Below are 26,592 nucleotides of genomic sequence, written 5' to 3'. Positions count from 1 at the left end.
TAAGTAATGTTCAAAAGCTTAATCATTTATTATGTCACTTTTATAGAATGAATACATTTTAAAAGTCTCTTCCAATATTAAATTATTAAGGAATTATGTTTCTGTATATAGCATGCAAGCATATTTATTCTTATATTTTATGTTTTATCTTTTCAATTTAACTGAATAGACACTATTATCTTACCATTCTTTTAAAAATGGCAAACACACTTGTATATATAGAATTTAGATCAATTTTTCCTCAGGACAAGGGCTTATGCAAAGATAAGTGAGTCAGCATTTATTGAATCTAAGGCTATGGGTAAAATGTGAACTAAGAATATACTTTTGTAGTTCAGGTCTAGTTTTATAAAACATGACTCTGAAAAGTTAAAAGCAGATACTGCTTTGGAGTTTTACCTCTCACTTCCATTGGATGATCATATCTTGAATTATTTCGTTCCACTGATAACTTTATTTTCTATTTATACTGATTTATTACTATGTATCTCATATAGTAATAAAGTATGAGCTATCGTATTTTTTAAAAAGAGGAATAGTTATAAACATTATATATTGTCTCATCTTCTAACCGTGATGAATAGTAACAAAGTCCTTTTTTATTTCTCGTAATTTATAAGTAGATAACACTACTTATGATTTTCATTATAGAACTGTCTGAAAAATTATGCTCTTTTTTTGCAGCCTCTTGAAGTGTTGCCAACATGTATGTTTTTTCTGAACCCAGAGTTGAATTTTTATACTCTGTTTTTTGTGTGCTTGATTTCAGTGAGATGCTGGTTTTTGTCTCTCCTGCTTGTTTTTTTCTTTTGTCCAATTTATGGGGTGAAGACTTGCATGATGGCTCTTTGTTTCTGTTATAGATAGGTTGGAATCTATCTTTGCTGTTAGTCTGCCAAGGTAGATTGGAGGAGTGAACTGAGACATGAACTCCTATCCACGTTTTGCCATCATCTAACTTTGTAATCTCTTTGGGCGTCAGTTTAATCTTCGGTAAAATAAAGTTGTTAAACTAAATGAAGTTGATAAGATATCTTCTGACTCTTAAAAAACAATCCCAGGATTTTTTGAATATGGTAAACACATAACATGAAATCTACCTTAAAAAATTCTAAGTGTACTGTACAGTATTGTTAAGTATATGAATATTTTTGTACAGTAGATCTCTAGAACTTTTTTTACTTTGCATGACTGAAACTCTATACTCATTGAACAGTAGCTCCCCACTTCTCCCTCCCTGACTGTCTGGCAACCACCATTCTACTTTCTGTTCTAAGAGTTTGACCACTTTAGATGCTTCATGTAAGTGGAATAATGCAGCATTCATCCTTCTGTGGCTTATTTCACTTAGTACCATGTCCTCAAATTTCATCTAAGTTGTAGTACATGATAGAATTTTTCTTTTTAAAGACTGAATAATATTCCGTTGTATGCATATACCACACTGTGTTTATGCATTCATCCACCGATGGACATTTAGGTTTTTTCCATCCCTTGACTATTATGAATAATAGGAAATGAATGTGGGAATGTGAATATGTCCTCAAAATCCTGATTTCAGTTCTTTTGCATAAATAACCTCAAGATCAATCATAAAGTAGATTAAAAAAAATTTTTTTTTGAAGAACCTTCATGCCGTTTCCCACAGTGGCCACATCTTTTTACATTCCCACCAACAGTGCACAGATGTTCTAATTTTTTCACATCCTTGTCAACACTTCTTATTTTTTTTGATAATGTTAATCCCACCGGGTATGAGGTGACATCTCATTATGGTTCTAATTTGTGGTTGGAAAGGATACTTAGTGTGATTTCAGTCTTAAATTTTTTAAGACTTGTTTTGTGATCTCACATGTGATCCATCCTAGAGAATGTTCTGTACGCACCTGAGGGAGAACACGCTGTTGCTGTTGGGTGGAATGTTCTGTGTGAGTTTATTAGGATCACTTGGTGTTGTTCAAGTCCTCTGTTTTCTTATTGATCTTCTGTCTGGATGTTCCTTCCTTTATTTAAAATAGGATATTGAAATCTTCTACTATTACTGTATTGCTTTCTATTTTCCCATTTGGTTCTGTCAATGTTTGCTTTATATATCTGGGTGCTATGATGTTGGTTGCATATATATATATATATATATATATATATGTATATATAATTATCATATTGTCCTGGTGAATTATCCTATTTATCATTATATAATGTCCTTCTTTCTCTCTTGTGATGATTTTTGATATGGACAACCTTGCTGTCTTTTGGTTACCATTTGTATTAAATATCCTTTCACTTTCAGCCTAGCGTGTCCTGAAATCTAAAGTGACTCTTTTGTAGACGTCATTATAGTGGGATCTTGTTTGGGTTTTCAGAATCCATTTAGCCACTGTATGCCTTTTGATTGAGCAGTTTAATCCGTTTACATTGAAAGTACTTAGTGGTAGGAAAGGACTTACTATTGCCCTTTTGTTAATTGTTTTTTGTCTGTCTTATAGCATTTTTTTGGTCCCTTGTTTCTTCTCTTGATGTCTTCTTTCATGTTTCATTGATTTGGTAGTGACACTGATTCCTCACTCCTTTTCTTTTTTTTCTTTTTTAATTTTTTTTTTTTTTTTTTTTTTTTTTTTTTTTTTTGAGACAAAGTCTCGCTCTGTCACCCAGGCTGGAGTACAGTGGCACGATTTTGGCTCACTGGAACCTCCGCCTCTCGGGTCAGGTGATTCTCCTGCCTCAGCCTCCCAAGTAGCTGGGATTACATGTGTGTGCCACCAATGCCTGGCTAATTTTTGTGTTTTTAGTAGAGATGAGATTTCACCATGTTGGCCAGGCTGGTCTTGAACTCCTGACCTCAAGTGATCCACCCACCTTGATTTCCCAAAGTAATGAGATTATAGGCGTGAACTACCTCACCCAGCCACTCATTTTCTTTTGTGCATGTTCTATGTGTATTTTTTTTATGGTTGCCATGGGACTTACATCAATATCTAACAATATTTTAAGCTGATAACAAGTTACATAAACTTCAGTCACATACATACATAAACTACTCTTTTACTTCTCCCTCCTTTTTTATGTTACCAATGTCACAAATTACATCTTTTTAATAAAGTTCATCCATTCACGTGTTTTTTTTTTTTTAATGTTACTTATACTTTTGGCTTCTAAACCTTATACCAGAATTAAAAGTGATTCATGCACCACTGTTATAATATTATAGGATTCTTTGTTTATATATTGCCAGGAAACTTTATATTTCCATATGCTTTCGTGTTGCTGTCTGGAGCCCTTCTGTTTCACCTTGCAGGACTACGTTTAGATTTTTTGTAAGGCATGTTTAGTGATGATGAACTCTCTCAGCTTTTGTTTATCTGGAAATATCATTATTTCTCTCTTTTTTTTTTTTTTTTTTTTCTGAGACAGCGTCTTGCTTTGTCGCCCAGGCTGGAGTGCAGTGGCACAGCCTCAGCTTGCTGCACCCTCTGCCTCCTGGTTCAAGCAATTCTCGTGTCTCAACCTCCTAAGTAGCTGAGATGACAGATGTGCACCACCATATCCAGCTAATTTTTGTATTTTTCTTTAGTATAGATGGGATTTCACCATGTTGGCCCAACTGGTCTCGAACTCCTGATCTCAGGTGATCCTCCCACCTTAGCCTCCCAAAGTGTTGGGATTATAGGCATGAGTCACCGAACCTGGCCTTTCCTTCATTTTTGAAGGATAGTTTTACCGGATATAATATCCAGTATCTTCGTTGGCAGTACCTGCCCACTAACTCCTGCCCACTCCTCTCAGCACTTTGAATATATCATTTCACTCCCTTCTTGCTTCCAAGATTTCTGCTGAGAAATCTAGTCATAGTCTTATAGGGGCTCCCATAGCAGTCCTGTGATTCTAAATTAATTTGTTTATCAAGGAACTTGAACTCTGGAGGAGGGAAGAGAAAGCATTGAGTTATATGAAGCCAGATCTTGAGACAGTCAATTATAGGGCACTTTCCAGCTTCTTTTACATTAAAGGTAAAATCTGAGTTTTCATTGTATTTTCAGCCTCTGAAGGGTATAAGATTCAAGATTAGGAGGATCAAGAGCTGGTAATTACATCTCAAGTAAATATATATTCGTAAGGAAATAATTATTTAATTAATAATAAAAAAATTAGGCCATCCTTTATGCAAAAAGTATTTTCCACAGATGTCTATCTGTATCTGTTTTTCCCTAGTGAAACAGTCTCTGTTTTATTTTTTCCATTTAATTGGGGACTTAATTTGGGCTATTATGGCTTGAGAACTGTGTTAAGATTATTTACTGTAAACATTTCCTACTTTGTTTATTTCTGAACTGGCCAGAGGAAAAGACACACCCTTACATACTTTTTTTAGGGCCAAGTCTCATAAAGGAACTGTGTACTCTTAGACATAAATACAGTACTTTATTTCTCTCCTGACACTATAATTACAACATTTGTTTAAAAGTCACACAACTAAATATGCTAGTTTATTAAATGTCACTAAATATACTCATTGCCCTTCTAAAAACTAAGAATCTCTCAGTGTGTCTTGGTAGAAATCTTTCTAGAAGGGAATAATGCATTGAGAACAGTGTAAGCCAATTTAAGATAACCTTTTGTTTTTAATTAAAATGGGAACTGAAAAGTCAGTTCAAAAATTTGTCTCCTTTCATTTGCCCAAGGTAAGAGTGATAAAATTTCTCTTCCAATCAAGTCTCTGCACTTGTTAAAACATCATGCATTTTGGCTGTCTGTTGTAAGATCGTAGCTATTACATGCACAACTCCACATGCTGCTGTGGTATATCGTGGTCAGGGTCATCAATGAATTAATGTTTAATTGTCAATGTCTTGGTGGTAAAGTTAAGAGGATATTTTTTCATTTTTGAAATTGAATTAAAATAGATGTCTTCTAAGTTTAGAAGGAACAGGCTTTCTAAGAATAGAACAGATAGAGAAAATTAACAAATACAGTGGGCCCTTGACTTCAGCTGTTTTTTCCTCTGTGGATTCACCAACTGCAGACAGAGCATATTTGGGGAAGAAAATAAAAATAACAATTTAACAATAAAGATAATATGAATAAACAATATAGTACAACAACTATTTACATAACATTTACATTGTTTTAGGTATTATAAGTAGTATTGAAATGATTTAAAGTATATGGAAGGATGTGCATAGGTTATATGCAAATACTATGCCATTTTATATAGCATGCTGGAGCATCTCTGGATTTTGCTATCCATGGAATGGGGTGTGCATATCTGTGTGTCTGACCATGCTGGAACCAATCCCTGTAGATACTGAGGAATGACTGCTGGACAACAAACTTTTGAAATGTAGCATATGGCAAATAAAAATTTTTGACATTGCAGTTTGTGCTATCAAGTAAGTGCTTTGATTATAGTAGATATTTAGCAAATAATTTTGAATTGGATTTAAACAAACCATTAAAATATAATTTACAACTCATATAATTCATCCATTTGGAGTGTACAATTCAGTGGCTTTTATTATATTTACAGAGTTTTGTAAACATTACCACAACGAATTTGAGAACATTTCATTACCCCCAAAAGAAACCCCATGCCCATAAGATATCACTGCCTGTTTTTTCACCCTCCCTGACCATCCCCTACTTCTTGCTTCCCCCATCCTAGACAACCACTAATCTACTTTCTGTCTCTACAGATTTGCCTATTCTGGGCCTTCTACTCATATAAGTGAAATCATACAACATAAGGCTTTTGTGGCTGTTTTTTTTTTTTAAACCTTAGCATAATGTTTCCAAGGTTCATCCATGTTGTAGCATGTAACAATAGTTTATTTATTTTTATGGCTGCATAATATCCCGTTGTATGGTTATGCTGTATTTTGTTTGTTTATTCATCAGTTGATGGGCATTGGGTTGTTTCCACTTTTTGGCCATTGTAAATAATGCTGTTCTGAAAATTCATTTACAAAAGTTTGTGTGGACATATGTGTTCTTTTTTCTTAAGTGGATAACTAGGAATTGAATTGCTAGATCATATGGCAATTCTATGTTTAACCATTTAAGAAACTGATAGAATGTTTTCCAAAGGGACTGAACTACTTTACATTACCACCAGCAGTGTAAAAGGGTTCCAATTTCTTCACATACTTGGCAACTCTTGTTATTGTCTATCTTTTGATGATAGCTTTTGCATGATGTGTGAGGTGGTATCTCATGGTTTTGATTTGCATTCTATCATGTCTGATGAAATTGATCATATTTTCCTGTATTGGCCATTTGTTTATCTTCTTTGGAGAAAGGTGTATTCAGATTCTTTGCCTATTTTAAAACCCCTTTTTTTTTTTTTTGGTAAATTGTTTTATTATTGTTATTATTATTTTATTTTTATTTTGATGGAGTCTCGCTCTGTCACCGAGGCTGGAGTGCAGTGGCGTGATCTCGACTCACTGCAAACTCCTCCTCTTGGGTTCATGCCATTCTCCTGCCTCAGCCTCCCGCTACAGGCACCCACCACCATGCCTGGCAAATTTTTTGTATTTTTCAGTAGAGGCGGGGTTTCACGATTACTGGGTTTTAAGAGTTCTTTATATATTCTAGGTACAAATCTCTTATTAGCTATATGGTTTGCAAATACTCTTTCCCATTCTGTGCATTGTCCTTTCACTTTCTTTATGGTGTCTTTTGACGGACAAGCATTTTTGCATTGATGAAATTCATTTTTCCTTTTGTGGCTTGTACTTTTGGTGTCATGTCTAAGAGCTTTCTCTACCCCAATGTCACAAAGACTTAATCCTATATTTTCTTTAAGAATTTTATAGTTTTAGCTCTTACATTTAGTTCTAAAATCCATTTTGAGGTAATTTTTACATGTTGTGTGAGAAAGGGGTCCAACTTGATTATTTTGCATGTGGGTATCCAGTTGTTGAATTCCAGCACTATTCCTCCAAGAGACTCTTCTGTCCTTATTGTTTTTTTCTAGGGATCCGTGTCAAAAACCAATTGATTATAAATGTAAGTTTTCATTTCTGGGCACTGAATTCTATTTCATTGATTTGTCTTTCTAATCTTACGCCAGTACCATACCATTTTGATTACTTTAGCTTTGTGGTAAATTTGGAAGTGAGAAGTTTGAGTCCTCAAATTTGTTTTCTTTTCAGGATTATTTTGGTATTAAGGGTTCCTTGCTTTTACACATGCATTTATGATCAGCTTCTCAATTTTTGTAAAGAAGCCAGCTGGAATTTTGATAAAGATTGCATTTAATTTCAAGATCAATTTGGGAAATAATTATGTCTTAACAATATTATGTCTTTGATCCATGAATATATTTGTTTTCACATTTTATTGTGTTATGCATAGAGATTGAAATGAGGACTTAGAGGGAAATTTTTGTCCATTGGCTCCTTTGTAGTACACTGACTTTAATTACTTCTTATTGGAGTAACCTAATTGAATGTTTCATTATGTGAAATTTTATTGTTTACATATCTTAAGTGTTGGTTGTTCATTAGAGCTTTAAACTTCTTTGAGGCAGGATGTATCTTTTTATTTTTTTGAGACAGGGTCTTGCTCTGTCATCTAGGCTGGAGTGCAGTGGTGCAATCATGGCTCACTGTCATGTTGAGCTCCCAGTGTTAAGTGATCCTCCCACCTTACCCTCCGAAGTAGCGGAGGCTACAGGTGTGCACTACCATGACCAGTTAATTTAAAAATTTTCTGTAGCGACAGGGTCTTCCTGTGTTGCCCAGGTTGGCCTTCAACTCCGGGACTGAAGCAATCCTCCTGCCTTGGATTCTCAAAGTGCTGGGATTACAGGGGTGAGCCACCATGCATGGCAAGGCAGGACGTATCTTAACTGCTATCGTATTTCTCAGAAGTGATGTTATAGTTGTTCAAGAAAAGCACTTTTTGATTGGTGTTTGGCAGCTAATTATAAAAGTGGTAGAATACTAGTGATGAAATTATCATTAGCCATTAATAGCTAACTGATATATTCTAAGTCTTCCAATTCATTCATATTCTTATTATTCCTCTGGAAAAAAAGATAAATATTCCATTATGTATTACTTTTTTGTAACAAGGCATATGTAATATATTTTAAAAATTTATTTTAGGTGCCAAATCTGATTCCAGTTTTGATGTTCAAATTGGGAAGACCACTGGAACCTATATTATATAATGATATATTGTATAGTTTACCTAAGCTTGGTGTTCACAAGGTTAGTATGTTAATTAATTTACTTGGGGAGAAAAGTGAGTCATGAATAATACATTGAATTCTTTTTAGAATTATGAAATTTTGAGCCCTAAATTTTGCCATAATCACTACTTCTCTTGTTGAGCTAGGAGGTAATATCTGAAGACAAAAGTATTTATTACAATATTTAATAATTAATTCTTTTAAATTACTTAGTATCCAAGTTTTCACTTTGGCCATTTTCTGAGATTAGGTCCTTATGTTCCCAGGATTGCTATCTAGCCCCTCCAACGCTATCTTTCATCCTTTAAGAAGGTGGGTAATATTACAGCAAACTTTGTTTTCAGTCTTCATTTTATAACAAGGGGTTTAAAAATGCTTTTGGTAACTTCGAGTTTGTCTGCATTCACGTTTATACAAATAGAGTTTCTTGAATATTTTCTAGGTGTGTGTAGGACAAATTCTACGAGTAATACAACTACTTGGAACCACCCCACGACTAAGAGCTGTCACTTTGCGTTTGCTGACATCATTGTGGGAAAAGCAGGTAATTTCAGATATGCACTTGCATGAGTATTAAATATATTCCTTTCACTGAAGGAAAATAATTATGTCATATATGGCAATGCTTTGGTTGAGTGGTATTAATGAGTGGCATCAATGATTGCATTGAAAAAGTTTTGATTTATTGTGATGCATTTGTAATGCAGTTAGTTGCTATTGACTTTCAGAGAAATTGAGAATATAAAATCTTATTTCTTTATTTCTGAAATGTATCTTTCCATTTGCTTGAGAAATAATGGAAATATAAATGATTAGAGCCTTTGTAATTAGGGTGAGATTTAGCCACTTTCTTCTTGTTTTATGAAATCAACAGTACATTGGTCTATAAGAAAATCCCCAGTAATCACTACAGCAATCTTCTCTGCTGATTAGAAGAACTACATTATAATTTGCAATGCAGATGGAGGATTTGGAGGTGAAAATGCTGCATAAAGGGAAGATGATGATTATTCAACTCAAGTTGGGAAACTACCTTTTTTGTAAAATTGCCTTCATAGGACCGAGTCTATCCTGAACTGCAGCGTTTCATGGCTATGTCTGATGTACCTTCTCTTTCGGTGGGCAAGGAAGTCCAATGGGAGAAACTGATTGCAAAAGCAGCATCAATCAGAGATATATGTAAGCAGAGGTATGATGTTGTTAATTCTTAGGAATGTATATCATGATATATTATTTTGTATTTAATTTTTTTATTGCAAGCAAGAGGCAAGAAAAGATAGAGAATATGTAGAGTACTAATAATTTTTTAACTTAAGTTTTCTGATTATAAAATTTAATAATATTGAACAATAGCTTTGAGAAGTATGTCTTTCCTTTTCAGATCTAGTCTTGTATCTAGGTTTGTAGGATATTTATATCCTTTTCTGATGAATAATTTAATATTGCAGTAAAACATGTGATGTTATGTTTTCTATTTTTCCATATATGAATCCCTGAAAACTACACAGTAGACTGTTGTCATAAACTGTTCTTTCTTATATTCTCCCTTGGTTTAAGTAGGGAGATAAGTAGTTTTAATGGGGAGCCCTTATTTTTGACTTACTGCGTGAAATTATTTGTAATTATAACAAGGAAGAAAATGAAGATGAATTTTTATGTATGTTGTAAGCTTTTAGGAAAACATAAAGAAATTAGGAAGATGACTCTGCTGTTCTAGATTATGGATTAATAAACAAGGTGGAGGTGACAAGACTGAAATAATATAAGTCGAGCTCTACCATATCAAAACTTTTTTTCTTGCATGTGCTAAGATGAAAATGTTTACAGAGGAAATAGGCTTGATGCATTTGAAATAGTTGTAGTCCTGCAGTTTCATTTGTTGATCAGGCCACTGCATTGAATTCCTGGTAACATCATTCTCACTTCTGTTAATGACAGCAGTGTGAATGCTACTTTCTGAAGCTGTGCAATGGGTTGGCTCAGATGCTGATAACATGGATGATTTCTGTTTCAAGTAAAATTTGGATCAGAATATACAGAAACTAAGCCCTAGCAATTTTGCCTCTTTTCTAAGCTTCCATCTTTTAGCAACACAGAAAGGACCTCAGTGTAAAAGAAAAAAAAAAAAAGGAATTACATGTGTATAACCCAAGAACTGGGAGTTTGAATTTTATTGAGCTATTGGCATGGAAAAAAATTCAGAGATGAAAGTTATTGACTGACATTCTTATTTTATATAATTAAAGTTGAGGCTCAGAATAGACTGAATATCAGACCAGATCAGAGTCTACTGATAACTTATTCAGTGTTCGTTTCAGTTACTACCTCCAGATCTGTACAATTTTTTCATTTTGGAAAATTATTTCCACTTGTGGGACAGTGAAACAATAGAATTCTGACAGGCAATTTCATCAATTTACATTTTGTTAATTAAAGAAAAGATATTATTGAAAGGTAAGGAATTCAGGGAATAGACTTGCATAACTGTGAAATTAATGATATTCTGGCGATAGCACAATATATGTGGATTAGAAAGAAGAGGAAGGGGAGGAGGATGAGTGAATGAATTTAGCACAGTATCTGGCATGAGATAGGAGCTCAGTCGGTTATAGTTTTTATAATTTTTATCATTATCATCATTATTATGATAGGTGCAGCCACCCTAGTTAGTATTGCTACTAGCACAAATCATCTCCTGTTCTCAAATTCCTGCTTTTGTAGTGAGTATCTGATACTATCAGGCAAGAATAGCTCTATCTTTACCAATAATCTCATTAGGTGATTCAGTTCTTTTTACCATTAATACAGCCTTGAGTTTTTCTCAATTTAGACAAGAGGATTTGTGATTTAGGATGAATGAAATTTGTTAAAAGTGTGTTTTGGGTTATTTCTGTATAAAATGAACATAAAATTATAGCAGAAAATGATCATGATGCACATTTTTGAAGAAAAAACGTGGTGTTAATATTTGAGGGTCACCATTTAGTGGCACAAGAGTATAGAAAATGATGGATGCTTTTTGTTTAGGCAAAAGATCTGGGAGTGATAATTGCTCTTTAGCATTAATTTTGCTTTTAAACTTTCATTTCTTGTAGGCCATATCAACATGGTGCAGATATGTTGGCAGCTATTTCTCAGGTGTTGAATGAATGCACCAAGCCTGATCAAGCTACTCCAGCAGCCTTGGTATTACAAGGTCTTCATGCACTCTGTCAAGCTGAGGTAGGCATTTTTAAATTGCTTTGGATAATTTTGAAGAAAATCTTTTATAAGGCAGAGTGGGTACAAGAATGTAAGATTAGATTCAAATAACTGAAAGTCTGAGGGTTCATTCCCAGTGATTTTTTTCTTGGAAAAGTGAAGCAAGACCTGCTTTACAAATTCTTTCTAGAAGGGAATCTTGAAACATCCTGTCATGTAGGCTTTCTCTAGAGATCAAAGAAAACCAGACTTCAGGTTTTCTTTTTTCTTATTTATTTTGTTAAGACAAAAGGGAAAGTTATGCCTATAGGAGAACTCTAGAATATAGTTGCTTCTTAATTTTGTGATTAGAAAGCTTTAGAAACAGGTGAGGTGAAGAAATTGTCGTGGGCCAATGGCACTTTTATAGCTAACAAAAATTATTGTTTGCTAAACGATTGGGAAAGAACCATTCATTCCTAGTGATTAGATTGAGTAGGGTGGGTAAATATTAGAACTAAACTTGTAAATCATTTTCTCAACTTCAGACTGTTCCCAGAATTATAACACAGCAGAGAGAACCTACTGTTTTAGAGAAATGTGGTAATTGCACCAAAGATCATTCATTGACCTAACCAAACTTTTTGACTTAGTGAACATACATACCCAATTGTAGTTTTTTTAGTGAATGAGACAGAGAAGAATTCTCTCACCTTAAGGTTATGGTTAGTTATGGTTGATAATGATAGTAATGAATATAATGATATGATAATATAAGTGACAGCCATATTGAGTGTTATGCTCATGTCCTTGGGCTAAGCACTTTTATGTATTTTCTTAACAACTCTGCAGTATAGGGATTAACACCATTTTACAGATGAGGAAGATAGACCCCAGAGAGAGGATAGATATTTACCCAGGATCTTGGTTTGAGAATATACTTCTATTCTTTTTGGTGAACACTTATTTCAGCAGGCAATGAAAACCATTGCTGTTTAAAAACTGATGTGTAGTAAGGACAATGCTTTCACATCATGTGCCCAATATTTGGAAAAGTTGTTAGAACTTAATGACAAGGGGCCATTATAGCAGGAGAATACCACGTGTATATACCCAAGGACGTTTGATTTTACTACTTCTATCAGTTATCTAAGATTGGGAAATATCTCTTTAATAGTTGTATTACTTTCATAATAAGTAATCCTAAACTCTATTTTAAACCAGCTTTGAGAGAAGAAAGAATTCTAAACTTTCACTTCCAAAAGTGATCATTTTTACTGTTTTGCAGTATTTCCTTTTCATTATTTTTTCCTAACAGGCATCAACTCATTTCTGAAATTAACATTTTTTCTTACAATAAATAGTGATTTACCCTTACAGCTTTTATGATTCCATTGTTTTCTCTGCCCATCCCCTCCTGTTACTATAAGGCTCTATAGTTTATCAATGCTTATTAATTCATAAGAAATACCCTGAGTTTGGCACTGACATTTCTCTTTCCATTTCTCTAAGCCATCATCATTAACTGTGGTTAGTACTGAAGATAAAGCATGTTTCTTTTTAGGCAGTAGTGTATGTAATATATATCAGTTGTTCTATGTGTCTTTTGACTAGTTAGCTTCTCTGAAACTTCGTTCCTTCACAGGAGGATAAAATAAGATTATACACAAAAAAGACATAGTGTAATATCTGCTCACATAGGTATTAATAAATAATAAAGCAATACCACTAATCAGTTAAGTTCATATTATTTTAAAGAATGCTTATTTTCCTACCTCTTGTTTTTCATCTGTTCATTCTTGTCTAGAAAGTAAATTTTATTGATGCTTACTAAAGCAATTTTATTGATGCTTACTAAGTGTTATATGCCAGTTTTCTTTATGGATATTATCAATGTCCAGAATTGTGGAATTCGTTGAAAGTGACTGCATTACTGTTACTTTTGATGATAATTTTTTTAATGTTTGGTAATGAATATCTTTGTGTTTATCTAAATAAGTAGATATAATCTATTTTCCTCTGAGGCTTGATGATGGTACTAATATATCTTTCTGTTTTGTTTTAGGCTTTCCAAGCTTTGTGTGTGTGTGTGTGTGTGTATGTGTGTGTTCATTACTTGTGAAGCTGCTGCTGTTATGTCCTGTGATGTGTGTTACAGTCGTAAAGTATATTTGGTATTCACCGGCTCTTGCCATGCCGCATTTACTAATTTGGGGCTCATCTTTTTTTTTGTTGTGTGTCCAGAGTGCTATTCACAGAGGTCAGCTTGCATTCTGTGAAGCCAGTTATTTTGTTTTCTAATTGATATCATGTGTGAAGCGTGATGTACCCAAGATTTCAAGAAGGAAAACATTCAGCATAGTTATAAATCCATTTCCCGGTAGCGTTTGGTAATGATTTGTCTATCTGTTACTCTTTAGATCCTTAACTATCGAATATAATTAGGTATATGGAAAGACAGCCTAATTTGGTGAAATGAAACAAATTAATAAAGATAAGAGAATAAATTGAATAACTCTATCTTTAAGAAAATACCATAGTTGGAAAAGTGCCCAAAATTGGATTTTGCAGGGCTTTCCCTACTTTGCCTTTGTAAAATAAGTAGCTTTTTCCCCCCTTTGGTTTGAAAGTGAACTCTTTGATCTTGAAAGTTATAATCATGAAATTCTTTTGTCTTTGCTTGCATCAGGTTAAGTTTAGAATTATTGCTGCTTAATTATTTATCCTAGACATCGATGAAAGATTAAAAGGGTGGATTCTATCTACCTTCCAATTGTGTCAAGGTAAAGATTGTGTTTTCAGTATGGGTTTCTTTAGTGCTACTTTGCTAAACAAACAACAGAGAGAGAAGGTTGTAGGAATCTTGGCTGACCATAAAGGCAAGAATTTAGTCTGGCTGTCTGGAATTGGCAAAGAGAAATTTGTCCCTTCCTTAATGCTATTGATGTATTGATTTGGGAATTTACAAGTTTGTTTATAGGGCTGAATTGCTTTTAAAAAATTATAGCTAAAGTTTCTTGGGTTCTGTGATTGTTAATATTGAGTGTCAACTTGATTGGATGGAAGGATGCAAAGTATTGTTCCTGGGTGCGTCTGAGGGTTTTGTCAAAAGAGCTTAACATTTGAGTCAGTGGACTGGGAGAGGCAAACCCACCCTCAAACTGAGAGTGTACCATTTATTCAGCTGCCAGCATGACTAGAGTAAAGCAGGCAGAAGTTGGAAGGACTTGACTTGCTGAGTCTTCTAGTCTTCATCTTTCTCCCATGCTGAATGCTTCCTGCCCTTGAACATCAGACTCCAAGTGTTTCAGCTTTTGGACTCTTGGACACCAGTGGTTTTCCAGGGGCCCTCAGGCTTTTGGCCACAGATGAAGGCTACACTGTTGACTTCCCTACTTTTGAGGTTTTGGGACTCAGACTGGCTTCCTTATTCCTTAGTTTGCATATGGCCTGTTATGGGACTTCACCTTGTGATATCAAGACTCCTTAATAAACTTCCCTTCATACATACCTCTATCCTATTAGTTCTGTCCCTCTAGAGAACCCTAATTAACACAGGTACCTACTGTGAATTTGAACATTTTATGATATCGGGATTGTAGGACTTCATTTTATATTGAAGAAACAGAGGTTCTGGCAATTTAACACATGGTTCACAAAAGTAGTCTCAAGACTCCAAGTCTCATGCTCTTTGGTTACTCCCAGGCTTGTTTCCTTTGAAAAATATGGGCATTAAAAGTAGTAATTTTATTTATCATTACACTATGAATTTGTCATTTTCAAAGGAAAATAATTAATATTCCCGCATTCTGTTTTTCATATCTTTTCCATTGAGCTTTCTCATTACTTTTTGCCCCACCCACCATCATTTCCCTTAATTTTCTTACATCTTTCTGTCTGAATACAGAATAATGGCTCCAATAAGCAATAATCCTTTTAAAAAGCAATTTTATTGAGATATAATTCACAAAGCATACAATTCATTCATTTAAGATGTATAATTTAATGAGTTTAAGTATATTCAGAGCATTACACAGCCATCATCACAATCAATTTTAGGACACTTTTAACTCCCCACAAAACTCCATACCCTTTAGCTGTCACCCCTAATCTCTGTATTCCACATTTCTCCTGGCCCTAGGCAACCACGAATCTACTTTTTGTCTCTGTGGATTTACTTATTCTGGACATTTCTTATAAACAGAATCATATGATGTGTTGTCTTTTGTAACTAGCTTCTTTCACTTAACGTATTTTCAAGGTTCATCCATGTTACAGCATGTCAGTACTTTCTTTCTTTTTATTGTTGAATATTATTCTGTTTGGCTTTACCACATTTTGTTTATCTACTTATCAATTGATGGACATTTGCCACTGACAGACAAATGGATAAAGAAAATTGTGGTGTGTGTGTGATTGTTAATATTGAGTGTGTGTGTGTGTGTGTGTATGCATGTATGTATACACACCATGGAATATTATTCACCCTTAAAAAAAGGATATCCTGCCATTTGGGACAACGTAGATGAACCTATATGACATTATGATAAATGACAGAAGACAGACACGGAAAGAAAAATATTGCATGATCTCTCTTATATGTGGAATCTGAAAAAAAAGAAAGAGCTCCGATACACAGATATATAGAATAAAATAGTGTTTACCACAGCAGTGAGAGGGAGGAGGAAGTAGGAGATGTAGGTTAAAGGATACAAAATAGAAGGTATGTATGAACGGGTTTAGATAGTGAATGTAAAATGTGAGGCCCAAGGTTAATAAAATTTTATTTTCTTAAATATTTTTATTAAATAAGTAGATTTTGGCTGGGCATGTTGGTTCACACCTGTGATCCCAGCACTTTAAGACGCCAAGGTGAGCAGATGGCTTGAAGCCAGGAGTTTGAGGCCAGCCTGGGCAACATGGCAAACCTTGTCTCTATAAAAATATGAAAAATTAGCTGGGCATAGTGGCACACACCTGTTGTCCCAGCACTTGGGAAGCTGAGTTAGGAAGATTGAGGCTGCAGTTAGCCATGATTGAGCCACTGCATTCCAGCCTGGATGATAGAGCAAGACCCTGCCTCAAAAAAAAAAAAAAAAAAGTAGATTTTAGCTACTCGTCATAAAAAAGTAACTATGTAAGATGATATATTAGTTTGCTCCACTGTCGTAGCCATTTTACTCTCTGTATTCCATGACATGTTGAAAATCTGAAATGTAAACAATAGAATATGTATTTAGAAATTGACGGACATTGGGATTGTTTCTATTTTTGGCTATTTTGAATAATGCTGCTATGAACATTTGTGAACAAGTTTTTATGTGGATACATATTTTCATTTTGGTAGATAGATCTCTAGGAGTGGGATTAGTGGGTCATAGGGTAACTCACTGTTTAACCATTTGAGGAACTGCCAAACTATTTTCCATAGTGGTTGTGCAATTTTACATTTGCACCAGCAGTGTAAGAAGGTTCTAATTTCTCCACATCCTCACCAACACTTTTTTTTTTCAAGAAAGTGATTTTATTTTAAAATTTTGATTTTGTTTTAAGTTTTGGGGTACATATGCAGGACGTGCAGGTGTGTTACATAGGTAAAGGTGTGCCATGGTGGTTTGCTGCACCTATCAACCCATCACCTAGGTATGAATCCCAGCTTGCATTAGCTATTTTTTCTAATGCTCTCCCTCCCCCCACCCCCTCCCCTGACAGTTCTTGGTGTGTGTTTTTTCCCCTCCCTGTGTTCATGTGTTCTCGTTGTTCAAATCTCACTTATAATTGACAACATGTGGTGTTTAGTTTTCTGTTCCTATATTAGTTTGCTGAGGATAATGACTACAGCTCCATCCATGTTCCTACAAAGGACAACATGCTCTCATTCCTTTTTATGGCTGCATAGTATTCGATGGTGTGTGTGTACCACATTTTCTTTAACTGGTCTATCATTGATGGCCATTTGGGGGTGATTCCTTGTCTTTGCTATTGTGAGTAGTGCTGCCATGAACATACATGCGCATATGTCTTTGTAATAGAATAATTTATATTACTTTGGGTATATACCCAGTAATGAAATTGCTGGGTCAGATGGTATTTCTAGTTCTAGATCTTTGAGGAAAAACTGCACCTTCTGCAATTGTTGAACTAATTTACATTTGCATCAACAGTGTAAAAGTGTTCCTATTTCTCCACAACTTCACCAGCATCTGTTGTTTCTTGACCTTTTAATAATTGCCATTCTGACTACTGTGAGATAGTATATCCTTGTGGGTTTGATTTGCATTTCTCTAATGATCAGTGATGTTAATACTAACATTTTTTATTATCTGTTTCCTTTTTAACTATAGCCATCCTAATGAGTGTGAAGTGATATCCCATGTAGTTTTCATTTGCATTTCCCTGATGACTAATAATATTGAACATTTCCTATTACTTTTGGCCACTTCTGTTACCTTTTTGGAGAACTGTCTATTCAGATCCTTTGAATATTTTCTTCTTTATTGCTTTTGACTTCCCTGATTAGCCAGGTTACATTTCATTTCTATAGGAATGATGAGTAAAAGAATTCTGTCCTGATACCTCTAAGTAAGTGATACTTGAAAGCATGAGCTTGGTTTGTGGGCCTTTCACTACAAAGAGAGCTTATCAAACCATAGGAGAGATCAGATGAACATACATTATGTTATTCTTTGCTACTTTGTTCATGTGTAACATTTTCTTTGTTTTTATATGAAATTAGCATAATGCTTTCAGCTGGAAAACTGCTAGAGATGTTTTAATATTTGTAGCAGCAGTAGTAGGCATCTCTTGATTTGCTGAGTACTTTCGGTATAGTTAACAGCATATACTACAGTCATTATATTTATTATCTTATTTAATCCTTACAATTGAAGAAAACCCCAATCGTGACAGGTACCGTTTTCTTCTGAGAGGTTTACAAAAGTTGAATAATTGCCCAAATTCATACAACTAAAATGTAGTAGTCAGGACTCAAACCCAGGTCTGCCTCAGTACAGTTTTTATTAAGATAAAATTCATTTGCTGGCATTGTGTGTTTTTGGTGGTTGTGTTTGTGTTCACTTTACCTTGTCATGTTGTGTTATTGGAGAAAACTTTTTTTGAGAATGATATTTGGACTTTTTTCCTATCCTTCTCCATTTTCTTTGTGATTGGTTAATGTATAAGGTTTTGCATTATTAAGACTTTGCCTAAAGGTCTTAATGAAAAAGATGTTTGAGCTAAAGTATATTAATTTTAGTGTTTTACTGATTGCATATTACACTTTATATTTTAAAGGTGTGTTGAAGTGTTTTATCCCATTTCCAAAGATGTTAGGTTTTAAAGCATCACATTTACTTTGGGTAATGAAAAAAAAGTAGTATCATTCATTATTCTCTCACAAAGCTGTTTTCATATCCCTTTTCATTGTATTTTCTTTACACATTATTTCACAGAGTTTCTATGTTCTCTAATTAGTTCACATTTTCCTAGAAAGATTTTTGATGTAGCGACATAATTTAATGGCTTACTTTCCATTCAATGAAAATATTGTTAGTAATCAAATGATTCATTTTTGATTGAATGTTTAAGTTGCTTCCCATTTTTTTCTCTTATTTATTTATTGAGATGGGGTCTTGCTCTGACACCCAGGCTGGAGTGTGGTAGTGTGGTCATGTCCACAGCAGTCTCCATCTCTGGGTGCAAGGGATCCTCCCACGTTAGATTGCTGAGTAGCTGGAACTACAGGTGCATGCCACTATATCTGGCTAACTTTTAAATTTTTTGTAGAGACAGGGTCTCACTATGTTGACCAGGCTGCTTGTCTTGAACTCCTTGGCTCAAGCAGTCCTCTCACCTTGGCCTCCCAAAGTACTGAGATTATAGGCATGATAATCTCATGCCTGGCCTATGAGTACCTTTAAAGGATGGTTTTGAAATTCATTTTATTGACTAGGGATCTTATTTAAATCCATAGCTTTAAAGCAATTATTCTTTTTTTTTTTTTTTGGACAATCTTTTCTTTTAAAAGAAGATGAAGTTGTCACTGTGTTGTTCTACAGGTATTTGGGTTTATGGTTGTAAGTATACAAGGGATCATCTTGATATCATAATCTCATAAAGGTTATTGTCTGTTCCTGAAGATGTTCAAATAGAATGGTTGGCAGCCTTTCAGCTGTGTTCTGGCCAGTTGTCATTTATTCATTCTCTGGTAAGCAGTGGTGGTGAGGAGAGCAAGGGAAAATAAGTTGGCACAGCTTCTCCTTCAAACCCTGTCTGTTGCAACAGCAAACATGAGGTAAAGATTTCTGTAGGTAGGACACAAAATGTGTTAACTTTAAAATAAAAATATTGAAAACTTGATCCAGGCTGTGCAAGGCTTTTTGCATGTAAAGATTTATGAGACATTTTTGGCCTTCTAGGAGCTCACAGTCTGGTAGGGAAAACATGGTGTTAAGTACACTAAATGTATTTAAAATTTAGAAATGTTCAGGGGAGAGATAGAAGACACATGAACAGAATATTTCAAACCTTAAGCAGCATTCTCAGGTAGCAGAGGGAAAGATTAGGAACTAGAGGAAAGAGGCTCAATAGCTCACCTGTATGTTTCTTTTTTCTTTATATATTCTGTGATATTGAGATGTAATTCATAAATATACAGTTCGCCTATATAGTGCATAATTTAGTGACTTTTTGAATAGAGTTTTGAAAAGTTTACTAAAATCAATTTTAGAACCTTTTCATTACCTCATATGAAAGCCACATTCCTTAAGCATTGAACCCTAATCCTCCCATACCTCCCTGCTTTAGGGAACCATTAGTCTGCTTTCTGTCTGCATAGATACCCCTATTCTGGACACTTCCTATGGATTCATACAGTATGTTGCCTTTTGTGTTTGGCTTTTCAATTGGCATAATATTTTCAAGGTTCATTCTCGTGGCAACATGTATCAATACTTTTTATAGTGTCTTTTTAGGATTGAGTAATATTGTGTTGTATGGCCATATCAGTTGATGAATATTTGGCTTGTTTCCATTTTTTTGGCCATTATGAATAATGGTGCTGTGAGCCTTCATGTACAAGCTTTCATGTCGATGTATGTTTCATCCTTTTTTTGGTATATATCTAAGAGTGGAATTGCTGGATCATATAATTCTGTGTTTAACTGTTTTGAGGAATGCCATACTGTTTTCAAAAGTGGCAGTTCTGTTTTACATTCTCTCCAACATCTACTTTTCTTCTATTCTCTCCAAATAAGGCAGATCCTCCTGGGTAGATGTTACAACTGAAGCATTATTAGCTGTTACCTTCATTCTTTTTTTAATTTTTAATTTTTTGGGGTATATGGTAGGTATATATATTTATGAGGGTACAAGAGGTGCTTTGGTACAGGCATGCAACATGAAATAAGTACGTCATGGAGAATGGGGTATCCATCCCCTTGAGCATTTATCCTTTGAGTTGCAAACAATCTGATTACACTCTTTATTTTAAAATGTAAAATTGAGTTGTTAACTGTAGTCACTGAATTGTGCTATAAAATACTTAATCTTACTCATTCTCTTTTTTCTTTGTACCCACTAACCATCCCTGCCTCCCTGCCAGTCCTCCACTACCCTTCCCATCTTTCTGTGTCTGGCTTATTTCACTTAGCATAATGCCGTCTAGTTTCATCCATGGTGTGGCAAATGACAGGACCTCCATTTTTAAGGCTGAATAACATTCCATTGTTAATATGTATTACGTTTTCTTTATCCATTCATTTGTCAGTGGACACTTAGGTTGTTTCCATATTTTGGCCCCTGTGAATAATGCTTTAATAAACATGAGAGTGCAGATATCTTTGTAAGGCAGTGATATCTTTATGAGGTAGTGACTAATGAACGTGGGAATGCAAATGTCTTTACAAAGTTGCGTATGCTACTTTATGTATATACCCAGAAGAAGGATTGCTAGGTCATATGGCAGTTTTATTTTTAGTTTCTTTAAGAACCTCTATACTGTTTTCCATAATAGCTGTACCAATCTGCATTCCCACCAATAGTGTAATAGGGTTCCCTTTTTCCATCAACGTTCTGTGTCTCTTGTGTTTTTGATAATAGTCATCCTAAAGGGTGTGAGGTGATATCTCATAGTGGTTTTAATTTGAATTTCCCTCATAATTAGTAATGTTGAGCAATAGGTATCATCTTTTGAGAGTAACCAATAGCAGTCCTGAATGGTTTAATGTTTATTATAATAAGGATGTTTGTCCTAGTATAAAAGCCACTAATATTTATATAAATAAAAGTTTGAAAACTTATGGTTTATTTTCTTTGATTACTGTAGGATTAATAGTTTTAAAATTAATTCCAGTATTAACTGAAGATAAACATGCAAATATCTACCTTCTCTTGATAAGACAGGAAGATCTCGCAGTACCTGGCTTGCTTTTTCACATGGCAGTGACCACTTGGTGCTAAGTAGCAGATAGAAGCTTCCTTTAGATGAGTGTGTTTTCTAATTTGGTGCACTTCTCTAGGCTTGTAGATTTACATCATCTGCCTGACCCAAGTAGTCCTTGGAAGTGTGTCCTTTATTTTAGCATTACAAATAACTTCATATGTGATCTCAATTTGTCTTTGTAACAACTCTCTCTTCGACTTCACAAACTGCTCTTCAAAGAAAAATGTTACATGATTGAACAGTAAACACATAGAAAAATGTCAGCATCACTGGTTGTTGGGAAATGTGCACACCACTGGAATAACTAAAAAAGACTGACAATACTAAGTATTGGAGAATATATGAAGTAACTGGATATCTCATATATTGTTGGCACAAATGTAAAATGTACAACTACTGTGGAAAAGCATTGTGCAATTTCTTATAAATATGAACATAATTCTACCTGATGATCCAGCAATTCCACTTCCAGATATTTACCCAAGTAAATGAAAACATGTTGAGATAAAAGACTTGTACGGAATGTTCATTTCAGCTTTGTTAAGGATAGCATATTTGAAAACAACTTGATTTTCTTTATTCAGGAATACTGTGCAGCCATATAAAAGAACAAGATCATGTCTGTTGCTGGGACATGGATGGAAGTGGAAGCGGTTATCCTCAGTAAATTAACACAGGAACAGAAAACCAAACACCGCATGTTCTCACTTATAAATGGGAGCTGAACGATGAGAACACATGGACACATAGAGGGGAACAACACACACTGGGGCCAGTTGTGGGGGAGGGGGAGGGAGAGCATCTGAGATGAATAGCTAATGTGTGTTGGACTTAATAACTAGGTGATGGGTTGATCTGTGGAGCAAGCATGACACACGTTTACTTATGTAACAAACCTGTACACCCTATACGTGTACCTTGGAACTTAAAAGTTGAAAAAGAGGAAAAAAGAAAACAACTTGAATATCCATTATTTGGTCAATAGGTAAACAAATCGTCGTGTATTTGTATAATAGAATACTACTAGCAGTAAAAAGGAATGGACCACTGCTGCTTGCAACAACACAGATATATCTTGAAAACATGTTCAGTGAAAGAACCCAAACACAAGAGTCCATATACCATTCCTTCCTTATGAACTTCAGGAATAGGCAGAACTAATCTATGTGGGTAGAAATCAGAGTAATGGTTGTCTTGAGGTGGGAGTAGGGAGATAGACCAGGAAGGCACAGGAGGAAATTTTCTGGACTGGGTTTATATTTGCATCATCCAGTATAATAGCTATTAACCACATATGACTAGTGATCACTTGAAATAGGCTAATCCCAAATGTGATGTGCTGTACATATAAAATATATAACCTTAGTATGAAAACAAGTAAAATATCTTATTGATAATGTTTTAAAAATTGTTGCATATTGAAATGAGAATTTTTGGATGTATTGTGTCAAATAAAATATATTTAAAATATTTTACTTTTTTTACTTTTCAGATGTGGTTACTAGAAAATTTAAAAGGATATATGTGGCTCACATTGTATTTCTTTGGTCTCTATTTTAATTGAGGTGGCAATTATACCTTTATACCTGTATTTATGTACTTGTCAGAATTTACAATATCAAACTATACAATTAAGATCTGTTCTTTTTACAGTATGTTATTCTACTTCAGTAAAACAAAAGTATAAAAGCTACCCTTTTTTTTCATACCATGTACAATGTTTGGCATTTGGTGTACATTATGTCCTATATTAAACATCATAATAATCTTGTAATATAGGTGATATTTACTAATGGGTTTAGAAAGGCTAAGTAACATACCCAAATTAACTTGAAAATATTTGGTAACATGGAGATTTGGAGATATTCTTTTCATTTGACTATAATTCTTGTGGTTTTGCAGTTGTATCATGTTGCCTTACTAATTGTGATAAAAGCGTGAGTGTAATTTAGGAACAATTTAAATTTTACTGTCAGCCATTGACTGATTTCTCAACCTGTGTTCCATGTGGAGGTGAATGAGTCATAATATTTCTGAAAGATAATTCTCTAACTGCATAGGAATCAAGTAACATTGCTACTGATGTTTCAAGGAGAAAAAGAATGTTCAGTCTAAACAAATTGTCCAGGGTTGGAGAAGAAACATAGAATGTGCCAAAATTAAAATCAATACATTGTTCTGAAAAAGAGAGATTAACTTTTAACATTTTGTCTCCCAAAGTCCTGAGATGGGGATGTGAGGCAGTGCTTACTCCTGTATTTTCCTAATCAGCTGTGAGTCTGTTGTAGCAAAAATTAATAGGCGTTGCAGGATCATGAAGAAAAGCTCTTTCATCTTTTCCAGCTCCAAGAGGGTGCTATATTTTCAAAGCCAAGCATTGTATGATTGAGCAATAGATAAGGAGGGGGGGCGGCCTTTCCTGGGGATTCTTGACCGCTAGAAGAGTTCATTTCAGGCCATTTGTCACGGCAGTGATTTCCCCGGAAATACCCTGTGCCAAGGTTATGTTTTGGCTATTCTATCCCCTTTTATTTATTTATTTACTTTCTGAAATCATGGTAGAAGATAGTTGTCCCTGCCCTCTCTCATCATCCTAACCCTTTGTCTAGGGGCTCCTTTGGAGCACCATGGGGTGGGAATGATTTTCAATGGGACTCAGCAGGTTTGGAAGGTTTTAGGGAGTTAGTGTGGTATAAAAATGGCCAATAGAAATCCTGCATTTTGTTTAAGCATTTTTTAGCGTGGTAAATATAATTTAATATGGAAATGTGATCCATTGTCTAATGGCAGGTTTTCTCAGCTGTGTACAGTAAGGCTTCTGTCGCCTACTGTGGATTCAGTATTTATTACACTCAACCCTCTTTTGTTGTTCTTATGTTTTGTTTGTGGGACTTTTAAAGGTGATTGCCTGTCTAACCTTGCAGAAGAGTTTATTAAATTTAACTTGCTATGCATTAGAGAATGAATTTGTTGGTCTTTTTGAACAGCGCTCTATGTTATTAGTAGTTGGGGCATGTTTTTTTGATTCCTTCAGTTCTTCTTGGGCATGAAAACTCTTTTTGTACATTTGTTGAATCTATTTCCATGCTGAGCTTTTATATACTACACAATGACTCTTTGCAGTCGAAAGTTGTAGTTTGGCCTTATTTTAACTTTAAAAGGACAGCAGGAACTTACCTTTTATTAACATTCACTTTGCACCCTGCAAGTAGATTTTAAGTATGGTTTTCATTATCGAAATGAAATTTTAACTGACTGTATTATGTTTGTTTAATAGAATACCATTCAGTACACATAAGTCATGTATGAAATGGGTAGGGAAATAAAAAATAAAAGGTTTATTGCTTAAAAAGAAAACAATTATGTTGACTGCTATTCTTTAATTGATTGTTTTATTTAAAATAAAAAACATTTGGAGATCATGGAAAGTTGAATGCTATATCCAAACTTATAATAGGAAAATTTTAAATGGAGGTCTTAATATTTTACTACTTACAATTTTTGCTTCTATTCTTCAGTTCCCTTTTCTCTGCTGTCTGCCCTTTAGTATTCCCAGATTTGTTACGATCATTTAAGATACTTTACTCTGAAAATTTACAATTTCAACTTTCGAAGTTACTACATTTAGAATCTCCATTGCCCCTGTACTTTATTTTATCCATTTTGGGGTTTATTTTGTATAAAAGTTTATACAAGGCTTTTGTGTAAAAGTTCTCTCACTTGAATCAAAATCATGATCTCTGAGGATTATTAACTGACATGAGTAGTCTGTGACCAAACCTGAAGGCTGTTCAGGGTGTCCAGCCGTGAGTTTCCGGCTCTCAGTCACAAACCAAAGGGCATTCTTTAAAAGATCAAACGAGCTGGACACTGGGAGGGTTTTAATGATGCCAGTTAACATCAGAGGAGCTGGGCTCAGTGGTTGCAAATTGTGCTCATCTGAATAAATGCCACTGAGCTGGAAATAATGACATGACTAAAATGATGGTAATTGTGTGCTGTTCTACCATTCCAGTGAATAAAATATACTGGTTTAAGCTTATATAATGGGTAGGGTTTTTTTTTGGCCAGGGGGTAAATGGGGACAGAGAGTATAGAGACGGAATCACTGAAGGAGGGCAGTAGACGAAATGACATTAATGTTTTGAAAAGGTTTTGGAATTTGAAATCTGATTGGAAGCATTATGTTTGTACAAGAATTATTAGGTCTGTTTTAAAAAGTATTTTATTTAGCATGTACTCTCAAATGATCTAGAATTAAACTTTTATAAACAATGGTGTTATTTGTTGGGCTTAAACTCATTTCTGTGCTACATAAACATGTCCATAAAAACAGGAGTATCCCCACCTTCACCATGCCTAGGATAAAATATCACTGAGAGACTCATTTCCAAAAACTCTAATGATACCAAATTAGACTTAAACTTGATTAGATGAATAAAATCACATATACTGAAATTGTTAGTGAAAGAAGTTAACTTGCTTAAGGGAAATTTGGAATTAAGACAGCGAGACTGGTAAGTCTTTTCAGTTATATAATTTATCAGAAAGCCTCATCAGCATGCATATAAGCCCAGAAATTGTATTTGAACAATGCAATATATACCTTTTCTTTTAAAGGTGTTTAAGTTTAGAAACATTATAGTTGAAGGAAAAGGATTCTTAGAGTTCGTGGACTGTACTATTAGTTGGAGGTCATTCTAAAGCCTTTTTCATGTTTTGAATATACATTAGGTATCTTTTGTGATGTAGATGACATTATACCACATAGGTCTTG

The 26,592-nt window shown here is 34.5% G+C and overlaps 1 protein-coding gene across 1 annotated transcript in view; it reads left to right on the top strand.

Moving 5' to 3' along the window:
- Nucleotides 1–26,592, top strand: part of FOCAD (focadhesin) — a 318,600-nt gene that overhangs the window by 132,650 nt on the left and 159,358 nt on the right. Inside the window, 4 exon segments of the mRNA XM_017886722.1 lie at nucleotides 8,109–8,213; nucleotides 8,637–8,738; nucleotides 9,253–9,383; nucleotides 11,290–11,416. Of these exon segments, the coding sequence (XP_017742211.1) occupies nucleotides 8,109–8,213; nucleotides 8,637–8,738; nucleotides 9,253–9,383; nucleotides 11,290–11,416 (465 nt within the window).

Source organism: Rhinopithecus bieti, unplaced genomic scaffold (assembly GCF_001698545.2).
Source record: "Rhinopithecus bieti isolate Rb0 unplaced genomic scaffold, ASM169854v2 scaffold_15368, whole genome shotgun sequence".
NCBI classification, from domain to species: Eukaryota; Metazoa; Chordata; class Mammalia; order Primates; family Cercopithecidae; genus Rhinopithecus; species Rhinopithecus bieti.
The sequence above is the reverse complement of the archived record's forward strand: the minus strand, read 5'-3'. Positions and strand labels throughout refer to the sequence as shown.